Source organism: Macaca nemestrina, chromosome 15, assembly GCF_043159975.1.
Source record: "Macaca nemestrina isolate mMacNem1 chromosome 15, mMacNem.hap1, whole genome shotgun sequence".
Taxonomy (NCBI): Eukaryota; Metazoa; Chordata; class Mammalia; order Primates; family Cercopithecidae; genus Macaca; species Macaca nemestrina.
The window spans coordinates 27944579-27965854 of NC_092139.1; the positions used below are offsets into that span (position 1 = coordinate 27944579).

Here is a 21276-nt window from a genome sequence, read left to right on the forward strand (position 1 = left end):
AGTCGACACATCTACGCTTGCCAGGCTGGCCCAGGCACAAGCTCACCACCCAGGTACCTCCCCTGCCTCTTCCACAAAGAGAGCAGCAGAGACTTGCACACTTACCCGAGGCTTACAGACACCCACCAAGGGGACTCCCACGCAGACATTTACACACAGATAGCACACACAGTCACATGCACATCAGCAGGGACACGGCACAGTCTGGCATGCAAACATTAGGCATGTAGCATTTGCCAACAGGAGCCAGAGGCTCTCAAACCAGGGAACCTACACACACACACACACACACACACACGCGGGCTGTGACATTTCATCCACACACAGAAACAGGAAATCCTGGTCTGTGTCTCCCTGGAGCTAATGTGTACAAACTAAACTGTTTTTAGTGGCTCACTAGGCTTCCTTCCACAAGGCTGCTGGGAACACTGAGGAGTGTGGCCAGGGGCTTGACTTTGTAACCTTCTGGAGCTGGGGGTCCTGGGATCCTGGGTGGTGGGTGGTTGGGGGCTAGTAGGTCTTGAAGTCAGAAGAAGCTGCACTGAAGTCCCCCAGGTCCCTGATGCCCAGGGCCAGTGGGGCCGAGTGAAGTGGACTGATTGTCAGGCTGCCCACAGAAGAAACACTGCCCGGGGGCAACTCCCTTCTAATCTCCTTGGAATTTCCTGCTGGCCCTATCTCCCCCTGTTCCCTTGCTGGGGGCTGCGGAGGGCCATGCCACTCCCATCTGTAAAGGGTGCCCAGTTCTGGCTGGGGAATGATGGAGGCCAGGGTAGAGGTGGCTAGAGGAGGTATGGGAGCTCAGAGAAGGGGCTTGGCAGGCTTCCTGGAGAAGGAGGTGTCCTTGGAGCTGGGGAGTTAGCCTCAAGTGGCTGTCTCTGTGCCCAGCTCTTAGAACAGTGCCTGCCACGTTGTAGGAGCTCAATAAATATGTGTGCAATTAAGTGAAAGGCAGTAGGCAGGGCCTGGAGGTGGACCACAGGCTTGAAACAGAAAAGCTGGATGGAGTGGTGGGAGCTGGCAGGGTTGAGGAGAGTCTGGGAAGGGGAGTTGGGCCGGCTTGGGATGGGCACTGAATGCCAGGCCGAAGCCGTGTGAGCACCTTGCTAGGAGGGGTCTCGTGGCAGCAAACCTGCAGCCACCTCCTTTTATGTGTCTGCAGCCCTGGGCCTGAGGCCTGCCCTGCCGGAGAGGAGAGCAACGCTGTGTGGTCTCAGGGGCAAACTCCACCTCTGGAGTCAAGTCTGGAGCCAAACTTCACTGTGTCACCTTCTCCCTGTGCATGCTGTCCCTGCATGGTCCCTCCTCAAGCCTCCGTGTTCCTCCTGTAAAATGGGATGTGATCGTTTCTAGTGGGGCGCTTGGGAGGTTGAGAGCTCAGGTGTTCTGTGCACCTAGCACCATCCTGGCACAGAGGAGGAGAGGAGGCCCCATGTCCTGCATAGCCTCTGGACAGAGAGAGAGTCCCCCAGGGGAGGGGCGCAGCTAAGTTCAAGGCAAGGGCCTGCCCAGCAGCCAAGTTTTTCACTGAGGTCATTCCCCTAGTCCCCACATGCATGACCTCATCCGTGGTCACGTTCACTCCCCTTGGTGCCGGAAGGAACTTGGAGCTGGGGTGCTCCATGCCAGGCTGACCCTGGCATCACTGGAGGCCTCAGTCAGCACTGCATCTGCCTGCTTTGCGGCAGTGGGGCGCAGCAGGGGGTCGGAGCGGGTGGGAGCAGCAGGCCAGCCCTTCCTTCTCTGAGGTCCAGGGTGGTTGGGAGAGAGCACTGTGATCTGGAGCCAAGCTGACTGGGCTCGAATCCCAGCTCTGCCTTTTCCTTTCTGAGCTTTCCCTTTCTGAGCCTCAGTCTCCTCATCTGTAGAATGGGGATGTGGATGTCCTTGCTGCGCATGTTGCCGTGAGGGTTCCATAAGAGAAAGAGTGCATGTACGGGTCCCATTAGCGAGGTCTGGCTCCTCGGAAGGACCCAACAGCCAAGCGCTTGCCTGTTCTATCTGGCCCTGGTGTGACCCCGGTGACCCCAGGTTAAGCTGGGTCCTTGACAGCAGGGGCTGTGCTTGGCTCTGGGTGTCCCCCCGTGGGTGTTGGCTTGGGGCATCAGTCTGAGTGGTATGCACAGAGCTGCACTGCATTTTGGGTACCCCCAAACATATCTCCCTGTCTGTGTCCCCCCTCCCCTCCCCTACGGCATTGTGTCACTCTTCCCTGAATGACCCAGGCTAGTGCCACCAGCTTAGTAACTGGTGATACACATTTGCTAATGGAAGGACACCTTTGGGGGCCCCTCATTCTCAAATGGAGGTGAATCATCTCTCATCGCCTGAGCCACAAGGAAAAGCTCAGCCTCTATGGAAAAAAGTCTGGGGTTCCCTAGCTAGGCTGGGTTAGCTGAACATCTTTACTCTGGTTGGGGCCCAGGCCTGCTTTGGATCTTCTGGGCTTGAGTCGGTTGCACCAGCCTCTCCTCTTCCAGCCTCTCCTTGACCCTGCCTCATGGTGGAGCAGCCTGTGTGGTCCTGCCTCCCGCAGCCTCGCCCACCCCTGCCCAGCCCAAGCTCTACGGGTGCATGCGGGACATACCCCAGCCTCTGTCCCGTGCTCTTGCCACCTGGCCTTTGTGCTTGCAGTTCCTGGCTCTTTCCCTTAGTTTCTTCCTCCACCTTAGAGCACTCAGCCCCAGCAGCAACTCCCCAGGCCAGGCTCCTGTGTCGGACACCTTGGAGTTCCCTGGAGCTTCCTTTGGAGCATTTACCGTGATGGTGATTAGATTATTAATGGGGTAATGACAGGTTTCATGCCACCACCGCCCCACCTTGCCCTGCATGAGGGCAGGGACCTTCCAGGGTGTTTAGCTCCTTCCTTTTACAAAGGGAGAAACTGAGGCCCAGAGAGGTTAGGGGGCTAGTTAGAGGTCATGCAGCCTGTAAGTGGCAAGAGGCAAGACTGGGGTCTTGTGCTTCTCTCCAGGATGCCAGGCAGGGGGAATGGCAGGGGTGTAAAGTGCTGGGGTGTCCTGGAGCTTCAGGCTGTGTGGTCTTAGGCCACTATCTTTGGAGCTTTGCCTTCTATCCCTAAAGACCTCAGACCCCTGCTCTGAGTTAGAGATTTCGCTGCAACCCAGAAGGTGTTTGGGGGATGTTTTAAACACATCCAGGTCCAGATGCTGCCTTCCTTCCTGTTCACATGGAAAGGATGGGAGGAAACTGTCAGGCGCTTCCTGACATGAATGTCCCAGAGGCCGTAGGGCCTGTGGATATGTCCCTGCTCTGCCAGGTAAGGCCTTGAATGGGACAGTGACAACAATGACAAGCCAGATGTGGCCTTGGTGGGCAGTGGTCTCTGGGCATCTCCTTACCAACAACAAACACCACATACACACACACACACCCCTCCCTGATAGAGCATCTGTAGTCTCCTATGCAGAGCTGTACCAGACGGATCTGGGAGGCTCACTCCTGATTGGCTGCATAGACCTCATCTTCCTGGGCCTCCGTTTGCTCACCTGTGAAATGGGGATAAGATAGTCATAGCGCCTGCCTCTAAGGTTCATCACTGAGCAAGAGATAATGGCCTTTCTGTCTCAGTCCAGTGTCTGGAACACATTAAACACTTGTCAATGTTAGCTATTGTTATCGTCACCATTGTTCATTATAAGACTGTCTGGTCCAGCTTACAGGAGCTCCAACTGGACCTGAATCCTGGCTGTGCCACTTAACTGTGTGTGGCCTTGGGCAACGTACTTGACCTCTCTGAGGTTCCTCTCCCATCGGGGATTGCTTGGACTGCAGTGAGAGAATGTGCGCTGCCTGGCGGGGAGGGGGAGTGCCCAGGGAGCATCTCCTCTTATTTCTTGGCAGTGGAGAGGCGGGTCCAGGCCCCAGTCTTCCCTTGTTATTCCTAACCAGAGGAGTAGGATGCGGTGGGTCTCCAGGGCCAAGCAGTCTCCGTGTCGGCTGGAGTGGGGAAGTTGTGTGGCACAGCAATGCTGGGCTGGGTATACTGGCCTTCTTTCCCTGGGACCTTTTTTTTTTTTTTTTTTTACTGGAGATGAAGTCTTATCTGTCGCCCAGGCTGGAGTGCAGTGGTGTGATCTTGGCTCACTGCAACCTCTGTCTCCTGGGTTCAAGCGATTCTCCTGCCCCAGCCTCCCAAGTAGCTGGGATTACAGGTATGTGCTGCCACGCCCGGCTAATTTTTGCATTTTTTAGTAGAGATGGGGTTTCACCATGTTGGCCAGGCTGGTCTTGAACTCCTGACCTCAGGTGATCCACCCGCCTCAGTCTCCCAAAGTGCTGGGATTATAGGTGTGAGCCACCGCGCCCAGCCTCATCAGGACCTTTGATGCAACTCCCCAAAAACTGGACCCCAGCTTCTTTCCAAGGATGCTAAGCTAGATTGAGCTCTGGGATGGGAGACAGGTGCCCAGAGCCCGCCCGCCCGCTCAGTGCTATCCCCTCCAGGGACTGTGGGATTGTCCCCTGTCCTTCTCGAGGCCTCTGTGTCCCTGGGTATGAAGGGATGGAGTCTTTGGGTTTCCTCCCCTGCTGCTGTGCCCAGAGTGTTTGCATTTGAGCTGAGAAGTGGAGCTCTGTGGAGTTTTTTGCATACCCTTTTTTGGGGTCCAAGTGCGATGATCTCATCTGGAGCCTTGACAGACTCCTGGGGGACTGGCAGAAGGGATGGCAGATGGCTGCCCTGGCCTCTTGGGTGGGGCTGGCATGCCGCCCCTGTGGCCACTGCCGACCCACTCCGCAAAGCAGCCCTTCCGGGGCTGGGGTGAGTGGCCTGGGCCCGGGCAGGAGACGAGTGGCCCAGAGCCAGGGTGGCAGATGGGAGGCAGCCCAGGCCTCGGCCTGAGGGAGGGACCGTGGTGGCCAGGGCAGTGTGGGAGCAGGCGGGCCAGGCGGAGGCTTCTGTTCCTCTATAGTGTGGTTGCTGCCGCGCAGAGTGAGGGTTCTGGGCCTCTCAGCTCAGCTCTGTCATTCTTTTGGGCTGGTCTGCCCGTCAGAGGGCTTGTTGGGCCCCTGGAACCTGGGGAGGAGGTGGTACATTTGGGTAAGGTTTGGAATCTGGCAGGTCTGTGGCCTGGGTCTTGCTGGGCTGGGATTTGAGCCCTGCCACTGGGGTCCGAAGCACCCGTGGGCATTAGCTTCACAGAATCAAGGAATTAGATTCAGACACAGGAGCGCGGACTAGAAGTGGTTTTCTGTAGGGAAGTAGAACAGGGGGATTCTTCTCCCCTCTGAGGGCCTGTGTATTCATTCAGCACCTCTTTATTGAGCTGTTCGGTGTGTCCCAGGCACTGTGCTGGGCTCTGTCCTCCTGACATCACATCCTAGTGGTAGAGACTGACATTCTGCAGGCAAACAGACAAAACGATGAATATCACAAATAAACCTGTGATACATGCCAAGAAAGAAACAAGGGGTTAAGATGGACATAATGGGACTAGAGGAGCATGGAAGGCTTCTCAGAGGAGGTGGCAGTTCAGTGGAGACTTGAGGCAGAAGGCAAGCCAGCAGTGCAGAGATGGGGGCAGGGAAATCCAGGCAGAGGAAACTGCAAGGCCAAAGGCTTTGGGGTGGGACAGGTGAGGCAGTTGCTGGTTGCCTAAGACCCAAGTGGCTGCTGTGTTGCCAGTGAGAGGAGGAGTCGAGGGAGATGAAGATGGAGAAGTGAACAGGACTCAGGCCAGACAGCGCCTGTATGCCCTATGATGGGATTTGGGTTTTCTTTTGTGTGTGATAAAAAGTCACTGGAGGTTTTGTTTTGCTTTGCTTTTTGCTTTTTGGGGTTTTAGGTCAGGTGTACTGGGCATATATATACAATATATACAGTTGTACAAATATATACAATAAAATGAATTTTGGCAAATGCATCCAGTTCTGCAGCCACCACCACAACCAAGATACAGAACAGTTCCTTCACACCCCAAATTTCGCCCTGTGAGGTCAGTTCCTCTTTCGGTTTCAGACCCTGACTACCACTGGCACTGTTTTCTGTCTCTATAGCCTTGCCTTTTCCAGAGTGTCAAAAATAGATTCATACAGTGTGTAGCATACTCAGTCTGGCTTCCTTCCCTAAGCTTCTTGCATGTGAGCTTCCTCCATGTTGCAGGTGTCAGCAGTTCTTTCCTTTTCATCGCTGAATAGTATTCTATTGCGTGGACGTACCACAGTTTATCATTCACCAGCTGAGGGACATTTGGGTGGTTCCCAGGTTTTGGTGATCATTGAAGAATTTTAAACAGTTTTAACCACATTTTAAACATGGTTTTAGAAAAAATCACTCACTGTACAAATTAGTTGGGAGCAGAGTGCCCATCATAAGGATTAAATCCAATAATTTGGTGATGGGTCTGGCCCACCATAGGTACTCAGTAATTGTTCAAACAAAAGGGCTCTGCCCTGGGGCAGTCAGGGAGGCTTCTTGGTGGAGGTGGCTTTTTTCTTTTTTTTTTTTGTCAGATACAGTCTCATTCTGTTGTCCTGGCTGGAGTATAGTGGTGCCATCTCGGCTCACTGCAACCTCCACCTCCTGGGTTCAAGCGATTCTCCTGCCTCAGCCTCCGGAGCAGCTGGGATTACAGGTGTGCACCACCACCCCCGGCTAATTTTTTGTATTTTTGTAGAGACAGGATTTCACCGTGTTGGCCAGGCTGGTCTCAAAGTCCTGACCTCAAGTTATCTGCCCGTCTTGGCCTCCCAAAGTGCTGGGATTACAGGTGTGAGCCACCGCGCTCTGCTGGAGGTGGCTTTTGAGGTGGAAAACAGGTGTGGAGTAGGAGGCCCAGGCAGTGCAGAGTCCCATGGCAGCTAGGTGGGCTCAGATTGCAGCTTCCGCTCCTGAGCCAGCCTTGGCATATCTAGGGTTTCTAGAATGTGGTCTGTAGGGGTCATATCAGAGTTCCCCAGGGACACCAGGGGCTGACTCTTGGGTGGGAGGTAGCTGAGGGACTTCCGCTCTGGAAGTCTCTTCCTTGGTGGCTGGCAAGAGGCAACCTGCTCCTGCCTTCAGGAACCTCATGTCCCCTTGGTTCTCCCCGTCCTCCCAGCTGGGAGCTGCTGCTGGATTCAGACCACACGCTGCCACTTGCTGTGTTTCTGCAGAGGGTCCAGGTGTTCGGTCACTTTCATCTCCAGCCCCACAGCTCCCCAGCTGCTGCAGGCCAATTCCATCATAGCCGTGCATCTGCATCTGGAGCCACGTGCGAAGGTTCCAGTGGCCCCAAATCTAAACTTCCCCCTGCTGTCCTCAGTGTACAAAGGTGAAATCATTTTATATCTGTGTGGGTTTCTCATAGAAAATAATCTTTCTTAGAACACTTATATGTGATTTATCAGCCTGGGCAATAAAGCAAGACCCCCTCTTTACAGAAAATACAAAATTCAGCTAGGCATGGTGGTGTGTGCCTGTAGTCCCAGCTGCTCAGGAGGCTGAAGTAAGAGGATGACTTTAGCCCAAGAGGTCAAGGCTGCAGTGAGCTGTGATCAAGTCACTGTGCTCCAGCCTGGGTGACACAGTGAGACCCCGTCTCAAAAAATAAAATAAATAAGTAAAAAGTGTGATTTGAAAGCGGAGCTCTGCTTCTCCTGTCTATATTTCATTTTAAACATTTAAAGTTATATCTTATTTTGGCTGGGTGCGATGGCTCACGCCTGTAATCCCAGCACTTTGGGAGGCCGAGGCGGGTGGATCACCTGAGGTCAGGAGTTCAAGACCAGACTGGATAACATGGCAAAACCCCGTCTCTACTAAAAATACAAAAATTAGCTGAGCTTGGTGGCGCATGTTTGTAATCCCAGCTACTTAGGAGGCTGAGGTAGGAGAATCGCTTGAACTCCAGAGGCAAAGATTGTGGTGAGCTGAGATCGCGCCACTGGACCCCAGCCTGGGCAACGAGAGCAAAACTCAAAAAAAAAAAAAAAAAAAGGAAACCAACTCTATTGAAATACAGTTATTAAAGTATTTTTAAATTACAACATAGTAATATATGTGCTTATTAACTCATAAATTCTGATGACAGATCTAACTAGCATAATTTCAAACTACTGATGAATGTAAATAATATTTTGACATTTTTGCAGCAACTGTTATATGATATGAAAATATCTGTGATTTTTTTTTTTAGTGGCAAAGTCACAGGTATTACTTATATAATGATGGTTTGTTTATAGGCCCAGAATAGAAGGAAATGCTACATTTTACTTAGAGGTCACTCAAAAGAAAGATGTGATATTCCAAGTTCATGGACTCCCTGAGTTCTGGTTCCAGAGAAAGATCTTGAAGTCAGTGGTTGGAGTTTGAGTCCTGATTGGAGGTCTCACCCCCTCCCCCTGCCCGTTTGCATGTGCTTGGGCATGACCCACCTTCCCAGTGCTTCTCTGAAGTTCTTCATCTGTAGAACATGGATGATGGTTCCTGTCTCTCCTCACTGGGGGGGTTTCAATGAGGATCTGTGGGATGATTCAGCTGGAATGTCTTTGTAAATGGTGAAGCCCTCTGCTGCTGTGCAAGATCTTGCTATTATTAGCAGTAGTGTGAGCTCATGTTTGGCCATCTGGCCCAGCCGGGACCAAGAGGCTCTTCCTGGACAATTCTCCCAGGATTCTTGGGAATCAGTCCATCGAGGGGAGCAGGTTTGCCTCTGAGAGGCTGCTTCCTGCAGGCTGAGTTCATGGTTTGGCAGGGGGTGGACAGAGATGCACTTTGTGGGCAGGGAGTGGGTAGGTGAGCAGGAGGTTCCCTGTGCAGACAGACCCTGCCTACCCTCCTTGGGTGGCATAGAGATCTGAGACTAGTTCTGATCTGCCCAGGCTCTCCCTCTTTTATTTTTAGAGACAGGGGTCTCACTCTGTCACCCAGCCTGGAGTGCAGTGGTGCAGTCATGGCTCACAGCAGCCTGGAACTCCTGGGCTCAAGTGATCCTCCTGCCTCAGCCTCCTGAGTCCTAGGGATTACAGGCACATGCCCAGCTACATTTTTAAAATTTTTTATTTTTTTGTAGAGACGGAGACTCACTGCGTTGCCAAGGCTGGTCTTGAACTTCTGTCTTCCTAACTCTTTGCAGCTGACCTGGAGTTGTGGACTGGGCAGGACAGAAGCTATATTCAATTTTTTTTTTGGGGGGGGGTCAGACTCTGTGTCACTTAGGCTGGAGTGTAGTGGCGCAATCCTTACTTATTGCAGCCTCAACCTCCCAAACTCAAGTGATCCTCCTGTTGCAGGCTCCTGAGTATCTGAGGCTACAGGTGCGCACCACCATGCCTGGCTAATTTTTAAATTTTTTTGTAGAGATGGGGTCTCGCGATGTTGTCCAGGCTGGTCTTGAACTCCTGAGCTCAAGGGATCCTCCCTCTTTGGCCCCCCAAAGTGTTGCAATTACACGCGTGAGCCACCGCGCCTGGCCCCATACTCATTCTTTAATTCCTACATCTACCCATAGACAGTGACGGTACCTGCTCTGTACCACGGCCTGCCCTGGGTGATGCTGGGGACTAGACACAAACCAGCCCCAGCCCTTCTCCCTAGCTCTTGGGGAAGACTGACATGAAAACAGACAAATACAACCTAAAACTACCAGCACAACGGACCATAGATTTCAGAGTGTAGGGTTTGAATCAGATTGCGGGGAGGAAATGTTCTGGAAGGATGAGATAGTCGGGAGTCAGCCTGGCAAAGGCCGTTCTATCAGAGGGAATAGCTGAACAGTCTGGAAGAGCACAGTTATGACGCACTGACCCAGGGCCACGTGGCTGGTATGGAATCCAGCACCGCTGGTCCCTTGCTCAAGCAGCTCTGCGAAGCTTCTGAGCCTCGTCTTCTCATCTGCAAAATAGGAACATTTTCAGCACCTACCTCACAGGGTTGGTAAGAGGATTAAACTGTCAACCGATAATGCACGTACTGCCTGTGCTGGGGCCTGGTAATTAGTGAGCCTCCTAATAGGTGGTAGCCATGTTTCGTTTGTTGAAACAGTCTGTCTCTGTCGCCCAGGCTCAAGTGTAGTGGTGCGATCTCAGCTCACTGCAACCTCTGCCTCTGGGGTTCAAGCGATTCTCCTGCCTCAGTCTCCCGAGTAGCTGGGATTACAGGCACCCGCCACCACACCTGGCTAATTTTTTTGTGTTTTTTTGTAGAGATGGGGTTTCACCATGTTGGTCAGGCTAGTCTCGAACTCCTGAACTCAGGTAATCCATCCACCTCGGCCTCCCAAATTGCTGGGATTACAGGCATGAGCTGCCGTGCCCAGCCAGTGGTAGCCATTTTTAAAGTCACAGCCTATTTGGATGCTGGAGGGCCGGGGTAAGGCAGGAGTAGGGAGGAGACCAGGGGCTGGCTCAGGGCCCAGTAAGGGGACTTGGACCTGAAGCAGAAGCTGGTGAGAACTGGTAGAAGAGATAGAAAGCCGTCTACCTTCTTCAGATTTCTCCAAAAACAGCTATTAACTGTGTAATCAGAGCAAAAAAGCATTCTCTAGAAAGGGAAGCACTGCCTATCCTGGCAGCAGTGTGGGTGCCCTGGTCTCCCATCCTCCTCCATGCTCCTATTCCCCGTTTCTATTCCAGCTAAAAAGTCTGGGTTAGCTTCAAGAGTAGCCTTTAAGGTGAAGAGGTCAACTTGAAGGAGGTGGCCAGGCGTGGTGGGGCTGAGGGTCAGGGGTCCCAGGGCTCTGAGGTGGGCACTGCCAGGCACTGTGTCCTTTTGTTGTCTGGCAGAGGATGAGGCTTGGGGTTTCCCGGGTGGTGTTGAGGGGATTTTTTTTTTTTTGAGACAGTCTCGCTCTGTTGCCCAGGCCGGAGTGCAATGGCGTGATCTCGGCTCACTGCAACCTCTGCCTCCCAGGTTCAAGCAATTCTCTTGCCTCAGCCTCCCAAACAGCTGGGATTACAGGCGTGAGCCACCCCACCTGGCTAAGTTTTGTATTTTTAGTAGAGACAAGGTTTCACCATGTCTACAACCTTGTTCTATAGCCACAAGGCCTACTGAGTCCAGTGGAGCTGGGCCTCTCCCTCCCCATTTCCACACAGTTAGGGGGTCTGGGAGCTGGGAGAGGCTCTTCAGAACCACTGAGCTGTCTGTGAAGGAGCTGGGAAGCCTGTGCTCCTCACCCCCACCTCCCAGGGCCTCTCACCCCCAGCTCTTTCAGTTGGATCTGTCACTGGAGAGCTCTCCTGGGATGGGGGCCCAGACTGCGTGACCGCAGAGCCCCAGAGCATTCTTATGCTCCCTGAGGACTGTGAACCTCTGGAGCAGAACAAGGGCCCACCCTCTGGGTCCCCTCCCCAAGCTCCAGCAGCCTCTCTCCTAGCCCCACCTGGGGCCCCGAAAGCTCAGCGCCCCTGCCTAAGTCCTGCATTCGCCAGCCTCTCCCGCCCACGTCCCTGCAGACCCAGCCTGGGGCCACAAGCCTGTCTTTGTCAGCTCACCCTCTCACGTGGGGCCGTGCCAGCAGGGGCTGACGGGCATTCTGCCTGCAGCTGGGACTAGCCCCCCCGAGAGGCCTAGGCCCCCCTGGAGAGATGGAACTGGTGTGAATGCAACATCTTGCGCTGTCACAAATTGACTGTGGTGAAGGGCAGGCCCTGGGGAGACAGCTGCTCATGTGAGAACTATCATTCATTCATTCACTTATTCAAAGGATGCTTACTGAGATCCTGCTCTGTTTCAGGCCCTGGCTTGGGGACTTGTCCTCAGAGATCTGACTCTTGCCCTTTTAGCAGAGGGGGAAAAAGGCTAGAAGGAAATGCCCTTCATCAGAATCCCTTGGGGGGCTCACCCTAGGAGTTTCTGATTCAGCAAGTCTGGGTTGGGACATGAGAATTTCTCACAAATTCACCAGTGATGCTGATGCTACTGGTCCAGGAACTGTACTTTGAGAGCCACTGTGATTCAGGTATTGGAATTATGCACGGATTATATTTTCTTTCTCTTTTCTTTTTCTTTTTTTTTTCTGAGACAGAATCTCGCTCTGTCGCCTAGAGTGGAGTACAGTGGTATGATCTCAGCTCACTGCAACCTCTGTGTCCTGGGTTCAAGCAATTCTCCTGCCTCAGTAGCTGGGATTACAGGCACCTGCCACCACACCTGGCTAATTTTGTATTTTTAGTAGAGACAGGGTTTCACCAAGATGCCCAGGCTGGTCTCAAACTCCTGACCTCAAATGGTCCACCCACCTTGGCCTCCCCAAAGTGCTGGGATTACAGGTGTGAGCCACTGCACTTGGCCTGTTTTCTCTATTTTCACAACTGTCTCTATGATCATGTTTTACTTTTTTTGTTTTTTTAGAGACAGGTTCTTGCTCTGTTGCCCAGGCTGGAGTGCAGTGGTACAATCATAGTTCAGCGTAACCCCAACCTCCTGGGCTCAAACAATCCTCCCACCCCAGCCTCCCAAGTAGCTGGGGCCACAGGTGTACTTCCAGGCCAGGTAATCCATTCGCCTCAGCCTCCCAAAGTGCTGGGATTACAGGCATGAGCCACTGCACCTGGCCAATGATAGCCATTTTTAAAGTCACGGCCTGTTTGGATGTAATATATTACTATTGTTGTTGTTGTTGTTATTTTTTGTAGAGATGAGGTCTCACTATGTTACCCAGGCTGATCTTGAACTCCTGGGCTCAAGTGATCCTCCTGCCTCAGCTTCTCAGAGTGCTGGGGTTACAGGGGTGAGCCATTGTGCCCTGCCAATGCTTTATTTTATTTTATTTTACTTTGCTTTTTTTCCAAGACAGAGTCTCGCTCTGTTGCTCAGGCTGGAGTGCAGTTGCATGATCTCGGCTCACTGCAACCTCCGCCTCCCGGGTTCAAGCAGTTCTCCTGCCTCAGCCTCCTGAGTAGCTAGGATTACAGGTGTGCACCACCACAACCGGATAATTTTTGTATTTTTAGTAGAGATGGGGTTTCACCATGTTGGCCAGGCTGGTCTCAAACTTCTGACCTCATGATCTGCCGGTCTTGGCATCCCAAAGTGTTGGGATTACAGGCGTGAGCCATCGCCTCCGGCCTGCCCTGTTTTATAAATAAGAAAATCAGTTATTTAAAAGGTAAAAAAGTGATTCCAAAAATGACTCTAGCGCTGTGGGTGTCATCTTATGTGAGAGACGTCACCTCCCATGATCTGAATGTCGTGCATCTGTTAATGTAGCCCAGCATCATAGGGTTGTGTGCATTTCCCCTTGGTTCAGCCTGAGCTTGAGGTCCACTTAGACCCTCCTATTCTTTCCATCACCATATCCTGTCATTTTAACTTTCTAGAGAGAATAAGTGGGGTGCTGATGATCGGCATGGCTAGGATTTGAACACAGATCCATCTGGAGGCTGGCCTAGTCTGGATTTAGCCGACTGGCTTGCACTTCCTGAGTTCTCTTTCCTTCATGCTTCCTTCATCAGCTGACTGAAACAGCGCGTGGATCCTTCACTTCCTCATTTTTTAACTGGTGTGATCATTTACTGTTCCACTTCCTCCTTTCCACTTGTTCTGTCCACATGGTGTGCTGGTGGGGTGGTGAGTCTGTGTGTCTGTGAGGATGGGGTGGGGGGGGGCCTGGCCGAGTGACTGTTGCTCTGCAGCCCCAGGAGTCAAACCGATGGGCAGGAAAACCTCCCAAGCTTCTGAGAACTAGCCTGGAGGGTAGGGCTCCCTAACCCCGACCCTGAATTAAATCCATCCAGCCTCAGGGGGCGGAGGCAACCCCAGCCATACCCCCTTCCTCACAGGGAGCCATCTTACCAGGCTGACCATTGGAAGAGCAGAGCTGTCCTTGCCCTCTGGGCAGGCAGGAGTGAAGAGAGAGACCCCCATGTTTGTTCCTTTCCCAGGCGCAAGGTCAGTTCCCCCCTTCCTCCCAGCCCCAGCGGGGGTATAGTGAGGGGTGCTCGGACAGAAGCCAGAGGTGTCCCTCCAATGGGAGCAGAGTGGACGCTCCCTCCTCCCAGTGGCAGCATGAGGAGGGAGGAATACAAGACCCCACTTCCCAGTCCCTTCCTTTCCGTTTCCTTTGGGGAAAGGCAGGTAGGGAGGGCTGAGGAATCCGGCTCTCCAGATCTGCCCTCTCCAGGACCCGCAGAGGCCTTTTTGCCCCTTGGACCACCCAACCCCTGCTTCCATCACCGCCATCCTCGGTGCTTCCCCCTGGCTCCTCAGGGATGCCTTTAGCAGTTCATTCATCCCTGGTGACTCTGTTTCTCTTTTTTTATTTTTTGAGACAGAGTCTGGCTCTGCTGCCCAGGCTGGAGTGCAGTGGTATGATCTTGACTCACTGCCACCTCTGCCTCCCAGGTTCCAACGATTCTCCTGCCTCAGCCTCCCGAGTAGCTGGGACTACAGGCGCCCACCACCACGCCCGGCTAATTTTTGTATTTTTAGTAGAGACAGGGTTTCACCATGTTGGCCAGGCTGGTCTTGAATTCCTGGCCTCAGGCGATCTGACTGCCTTGGCCTCCCAAAGTGCCGGGATTAGAGGCATGAGCCACTGCACCTGGCCAGTTTCCCTTCTTAGTATACAATCTTATTTAAATCATTCGGTCACACTAAGGGTAAGTATTATTCCCATTTGTGACTGGGTTTGCACATTTGTATGAGACATAATAATTATGCATTTCTTCTGCGTAATTCTACTTCCCTCCCCCTTTACACTTAGTATCTAATGATTGTTGCACATTGGTATGTCTTTTTGTTGTTTTTGACCTAACTAAACATGCATGCACCCATTCAGTTAATATTTGTTGGGAGCCTACTGCCTGCTAGACCAAATGGGATGGCCTCCAGGCACTCATGGTTTGGCTGGAAGACAAACTATTAAACATAGAATTGCAGATTTGCTAATAATGATTATAAAGGAGAAGTGAGGAACAGCTGGAAGCTGATGACAGCGGTAGCAGAAGCTGCCTTGAGGAAGTGAGGTCATACTGTTACCCTCTCTGCTTAAAATGCAAACCCAGGCCAGGCATGGTGGCTCATGCCTGTAATCCCAGCTGGGCAGATTGCTTGAGCTCAGGAATTCATGACCAGCCTGGGCAACATGGCAAAACCCTGTCTACACACACACACACACACACACACACACACACGCGGGATGTGGGGTTGTGTGCCTTTGGTCCCAACTACACACACACACACACACACGCGGGATGTGGGGTTGTGTGCCTTTGGTCCCAACTACTTGGGAGACTAAGGTGGGAGGGTGGCTTGAGCGACTGAGGTGGGAGGGTGGCTTGAGCCTGGGAGGCAGAGGTTGCAGTGAGCTGAGATTTTGTCACTGCACTCCAGCCTGGGTGACAGAGTGAGACCCCCTCTCAAAACAAGCAAACCCCAAACCCAGATTCTATTTTGCCCTTCAAAGCCCCAGGTGGTTGACTCCTGTCAGTTTCCTCAGCCTGAAATTAACCCAGTAGCTGCCCTGCCCTCCTTGCTGTACCTTGACACATACGCCTTGCTGTACCTTGCTGTATCTTTCCTGCCTCTGAGCCTTGGCACGCACTGTTCCCTCTGCCTGGAATAACCTCTCCCCCTAGCTTTTCTGGCTCTTCCTTCTTGTCTCAGCTCAAATGTCTCTTTTGTAGAGATGGCCTCCCTGATCATGTCCCCTAACATAGCACCCTCCACATCACTCTGTCATATAACTCACGTTGTTTGGTTTCGTTTTGGTTTTGTCTTTATAGCACTTAACAGCATCTGAGGTTTTTTTATTTTTATTTCTTTCTTGGAGATAGGGTCTCACTCTGTCTCCCAGGCTGGAGTGCAATGGTATAATCTCAGCTCACTGCAACCTCTGCCTCCTGGGTTCAAGTGATTCTCATGCCTCAACCTCCCGAGTAACTAGGATTACAGGCACGCACCACCATGCTTGGCTCTTTTTTTTTTTTTTTTTGGTGTTTTTAGTAGAGACAGGGTTTCACCATGTTGGCCGGGCTGGTCTCAAACTCCTGACCTCAAATGATCCACCTGCCTTGGCCTCCCAAAGTGGTGAGATTACAGGTGTGAGCCACTGAGCCCAGCCAGGTGTTTTTTGTTATTATTATTATTTGCTGGTTTACTGTGTATCTTCCTGGTGAAACTTGGGGCTCCATACAGAATATGTAGAAGGGGTTGGACCCACTGTCCCTCCCTGCCCCTGCACTTAGCACAGGGCCTAGTACTTACATAGTTGATGCTCATCCATATTTCTTTTTTTTTTTTGAGATGGAGTCTTGCTCTGTCGCCCAGGCTGGGGTGCAGTGGCGCGATCTCGGCTCACTGCAAGCTCCGCCTCCTGCATTCATGCCATTCTCCTGCTTTAGCCTCCTGAGTAGCTGGGACTACAGGCGCCCACCACCAGGCCCGGCAATTTTTTTGTATTTTTAGTAGAGACGGGGTTTCATCGTGTTAGTCAGGATGGTCTCGATCTCCTGACCTCACGATCTGTGATCTGCCTGCCTCGGCCTCCCAAAGTGCTGGGATTACAGGCATGAGCCACCGTGCCCGGCTTCATCCGTGTTTCTTAAATGGCATCTCCTGCTTCCCCAGTGTGTTCCTGTTGCTTCTGTAACAAATCACTACAAATTTAGTGGCTTAAAAGACCACCAGGCTGGGTGTGGTGGCTCACACCTGTAATGAATCCCAGCACTTTGGGAGGCCAAGGCAGGCAGATCGCTTGAGGTCAGGAGTTCAAGACCAGCCTGGCCAACATGGCGAAACCCCATCTCCACTAAAAATATAAAAAATCAGCTGGGTGTGGTGGTGGGCACTTGTAATCCTAACTACTTGGGAGTCTGAGGCAGGGAGAATCGCTTGAAGTAGGGAGGAGGAGGTTGCAGTGAGCTGAGATCGCGCTATTACACTCCAGCCTGGGCAACAGAGTGAGACTGTCTCAAAAAAAAAAGAACACCGGATTATCATCCTCTGATCCTGGAGGTGTCAAGGTTTGGGCAGGACTGCATTTTTTGGGAAGACCCCAGGGCAAAATCCTTTTCCTTGCCTTCTAGAGGCACCCCCTCCCTCCATCATCACAGCCCCTTCCTCCAGCATCAAAGCATCTCACTCCAGCCTCTGCTTCTGTTTCCCTGTCTTGGGATCCTTAATTTACTCATATTTGCAAAGTCCCTTTTGCCACGTAAGGTAACATTCACAGATTCTGGGAATGTGGACATGGACATCTTTGGAGGTCTGTCATTCAGCCTGCCACATCCAGGTCCCCCACTGTGCTTCGTTCAGCACTGGGTGTGGTCAGCACTCAGGCCTCCTAGCTGCTACTGTGGGCCCAGTAACCTGACCCTTCCTTCCCTCCACAGGACGAGATTGAGGAGCTGCGGGCCGAGATGCTGGAGATGCGAGACGTCTATATGGAGGAGGACGTGTATCAGCTGCAGGAGCTGCGACAGCAGCTGGACCAGGCCAGCAAGACCTGCCGCATCCTGCAATACCGGCTGCGCAAAGCCGAGCGCCGCAGTCTCCGTGCCGCCCAGACTGGCCAGGTGGACGGCGAGCTTATCCGTGGTCTGGAGCAGGATGTCAAGGTCAGCCTGGGCCCAGGTGCCCTTGTTGCTGGATGAGACCACAAGTCTAAGTGAGGCCCAGGTTGGCCTTGCATGTCACTTCCGTGTGTCCGTGGCCAAGTTCTACTACCTCTCTGGGCCTCAGTTTCCTCATCTAAGTAGGAATTCCTGGTGAATCCACAGGGCTTCTATCAAGGGTGCCCCAAAATGATATTATAATATGAATCCTTCCTACTACCAGCAGCTACTGTTTTTTTTTTTTTTTTTTTTTTTTGAGACAGAGTTTCTCTCTTGTTGCCCTGGCTGGAATGCAATGGTGCGATCTTGGCTCACTGCAACTTCCGCCTCCCGGGTTCAAGCGATTCTCTTGCCTCAGCCTCCCGAGTAGCTAGGATTACAGGCGCCGGCCACCACACCCAGCTAATTTTTGTATTTTTAGGTAGAGACAGGGTTTCACCATGTTGGCCAGCCTGGTCTCCAACTCCTGACCTCAGGTGATCCACCCGCCTTGGCCTCCCAAAGTGCTGGGATTACAGGCATGAGCCACCGCGCCCGGCTGAGAAGCTACTATTTATTATCAACCACACACCTGGTGTTAGGCTCCAATTTGTCCCTGCACAGTTCCATGGAGGTTTCTTTTCCTTGTTTGTTTTTTTAGAGACAAGGTCTTGCTCTGTTGCCTAGGCATCAGGCAGTGATGTGATCATAGCTCACTGTAGCCTCCACCTCCTGGGCTCGAGGGATCCCCCCACCTCAGCCTCCTGAGTAGCTGGGACTACAGGCACACACCACCGCACCTGGCTAATTTTTCTATATGTTGTAGAGATGGGGTCTCATTATGTTGCCCAGGCTGGTCTCAAACTCCTGGGCTCAAGTGATCCTCCTGCCTTGGCCTCCCAAAGTGCTGGGATTACAAGGATGAGCCATGGTGCCAGGCAGAGGTTCCTTAATTATGTTAATGAAAAGTAGTGAAGGCCTCAAGACCATCCTGGCTAACACAGCAAAACCCCGTCTCTACTAAAAATACAAAAAATTAGCCGGGCATGGTGGCAGGCACATGTAGTCCCAGCTACTCAGGAGGCTGAGGCAGGAGAATGGCGTGAACCTGGGAGGCAGAGCTTGCAGTGAGCCAAGATCGTGTCACTGAGCCAAGATCATGTCACTGCACTCCAGCCTGGGCGACAGAGTGAGACTCGGTCTCAAAAAAAACAAAACAAAATAAAAAAAAAAGAAAGTAGTGAAGGCCTAGAGTTGGTCAAGCCTGGTTTAAATCTTGGCTCCAATATATCTGAACTTTATTATTTTGAGCAAAGTCACCTGTTTCAGTGTCCTCATCCGTAAAATGGGTTTGCAGCAATCTCTATGTCACAGGGTTCTATGAAGATTAAATGAAATAATGTGGGCTGGGCACAGTGGCTCATGCCTGTAATCCCAGCAGTTTGGGAGGCTGAGGTGGGCAGATCACCTGAGATCAGGAGTTCGAGACCAGCCTGGCCAACATGGTGAAACCCCATCTCTACTAAAAATACACAGATTAGCTGAGTGTGGTGGTTCCCGCCTGTAATCCCAGCTACTCGGGCTGAGACAGGAGAATCACTTGAACCTGTGAGGCGGAGGTTTCAGTGAGCTGATATCACACCACTGCACTCCAGCCTAGGTGACAGAGTAAGACTCTGTCTCCAAAAAAAAAAAAAAAAAAAAAGAAATAATGTGGGTAAAATGCCAGCATAAGGACTCAAAAATGTTAGCTATTATTATTATTTCCATTTTCTTATGAGGAATCTGAGGTTCAGAGAAAGGCAATACCTGCCCAAGGTCAAGGAGCGCTCAGCGTGTTGGTGGCAGAGCCCAGGCTCATCAGCCTCCCAAGCTTCCAGCTTGGCCTCACTGCTGTCTGCTTCAGGAAGCAGGGGAAGGGTGGGTGGGACGTTGGCAGGTGGGATGTCCCCCTGCCTGTCTTCGGAAGCTCTGGTCTGGTGGTGAGAACTCCGGGGCCCCCAGGCCCGGCCCACTGCCCTCGGAACTCAGCCCAGTGTGATCCAGTGACAGGAGGAACTAGGATGGGGTCCTAGGGAGGCTTCCTGCAGGGGTGACTTCTGAGCAAAGGTCCAAGGGAGAAGTGGGCCTGAGCCAGGAAGGGGTAGAGAGGAAGGTGGCAGAAGATGGCCCCTGTGAGGACCCAGGGGAGCGGCAGGATGGGAGTCGGTCACACACTTACCTGGGGAGAAGTCCCTTCTGTTGGAAGACACTGGCAAACTCAAGCCCTAGAGCCTTTCCAGTGGAATATAAAAGAAAAACCCTCATTAAGGGACCAGGGAGAGCCAGGATTTCAGAGGCCAGCAGGGCCAGGGGAAGTAAACAGGAGTGCCTGCTCCAGGAAGCCACTGGCACCTCCTGTGGTCTTGTTGGTGCACAGTGGGATTGTAGTGCTATTCTACACATGAGACAACCAATGGATATGTCTCTGCCAGAGGTGGAGGCTCATGCCTGTAATCCCAGAATCCCAGCGCTTTGGGAGGCTGAAGTGGGAGGATCGCTAGAGGCCAATAGTTGGAAATCAGGCTGGGCAACATAGCAAGACCCTGTCTCTACAAAAAATAAAAAAAATTAGCAGAGGCTGGGGGTGGTGGCTCACACATGTAATCCCAGCACTTTGGCAGGCCAAGGCGGATAGATCACCTGAAGCCAGGAGTTTAAGACCAGCCTGGCCAACATGGTGAAACCCCAGCTCCACTAAAAATACAAAATGAGCCGGGTGTGGTGGTACAGGTCTGTACTCCCCACTACTCAGGAGACTGAGGCAGATGAATCGCTTGAACCTGGGAGGCCGAAGTTGCAGTGAGCTGAGATCACACTATTGCAATCCAGCCTGGGTGACAGAGTAAAACTCTGTCTCAAAAAAAAAAAAAAAAAAAAATTAGCAGGGTGTGGTGGTAAGTGCCTATAGTCCCGGCTATTTGCGAGGCCAAGGCCAGAGGATTGCTTGAGTCCTGGAGTTAAAGGTTGCAGTGAGCTATGATTGCACCACTGTACTCCAGACTGGGAGACAGAGAGAAACCTTGTCTCTCTCTAAAAGAAAAAAAAAGAATGAGTTAGTTTCCAAGTTCAAAGCGTACTTCTACTTGACAGGGCAGCTCCCGGGCATATTCAGATTCCAATCACTGGGTTGGGAGGGGTGGGGGGTGGTGAGGGAAAGCAGGAGGGAGGAGTGGGGAGGGGGAGGGAATAGCTGGAGAAGCTCAGAGGAATCTGCGTTTGGGCCTGTATAGTGGAGGATTCATGGGAGGGACACAAAAAAATGTCAGACTTCAGAAAGATGAGGAAGGGGCGGAGGAGAGGCTGGGACCTGGAATGAGCTGCGGGGCTGCGGTGCCTCCGTGGGTGGGGCCAGAGCAGCGGTGGGGAGGAGGGTGTGGGGAGCTGGTGTAGGGAGCTGGTGGGTGGCTCTCGGAGTCCGGGCGGAGAGGAGGGGCCCTTTCTGTTGGGATTTGAATTAGCCAATCAGCGTCCCTCTTGCCCCTTCCCTCCCTCCCCTCCCCACCCTGCAGCTGGAGCGCTGAGCTCATCTGCCGGCCTGGGGCCTGAGCTGGATGGACTCCTCTGGTTACCACCCTGAGCCCCATGTGCTGGGGTCGTTCTGGGGGTTTTGGGAAGTTATCAGAATGTTGCCTTCCCCCTTGCTTGGGGGACTCCTCCGACTTGCTCTGCCCGCTCCTTGGCCCATGTCCTGACTGGCCCCTACAGCTTGGTGCCTCATTTTCCCCTTCTGTTAAATGTGGCTTTTGACCAGCTGAA

The 21276-nt window shown here is 52.4% G+C and overlaps 1 protein-coding gene and 1 long non-coding RNA gene across 3 annotated transcripts in view; one reads left to right on the forward strand and one right to left on the reverse strand.

Moving 5' to 3' along the window:
- MTCL2 (microtubule crosslinking factor 2) overlaps positions 1-21276 on the forward strand; it is a 91637-nt gene that overhangs the window by 6787 nt on the left and 63574 nt on the right. For both annotated transcript variants that reach the window (XM_071079359.1, XM_071079358.1), the window contains exon 2: positions 17278-17502. In XM_071079359.1, coding sequence (XP_070935460.1) covers positions 17278-17502 — 225 coding nt within the window. The remainder of the gene's footprint in view (positions 1-17277; positions 17503-21276) is intronic.
- On the reverse strand, positions 5235-19402 carry LOC139358467 (uncharacterized). Its single transcript, XR_011613377.1, has 3 exons — positions 19288-19402; positions 9749-9835; positions 5235-5363 (listed from the first exon to the last, which is right to left on the reverse strand). It is a non-coding gene; the product is annotated as an uncharacterized lncRNA (long non-coding RNA).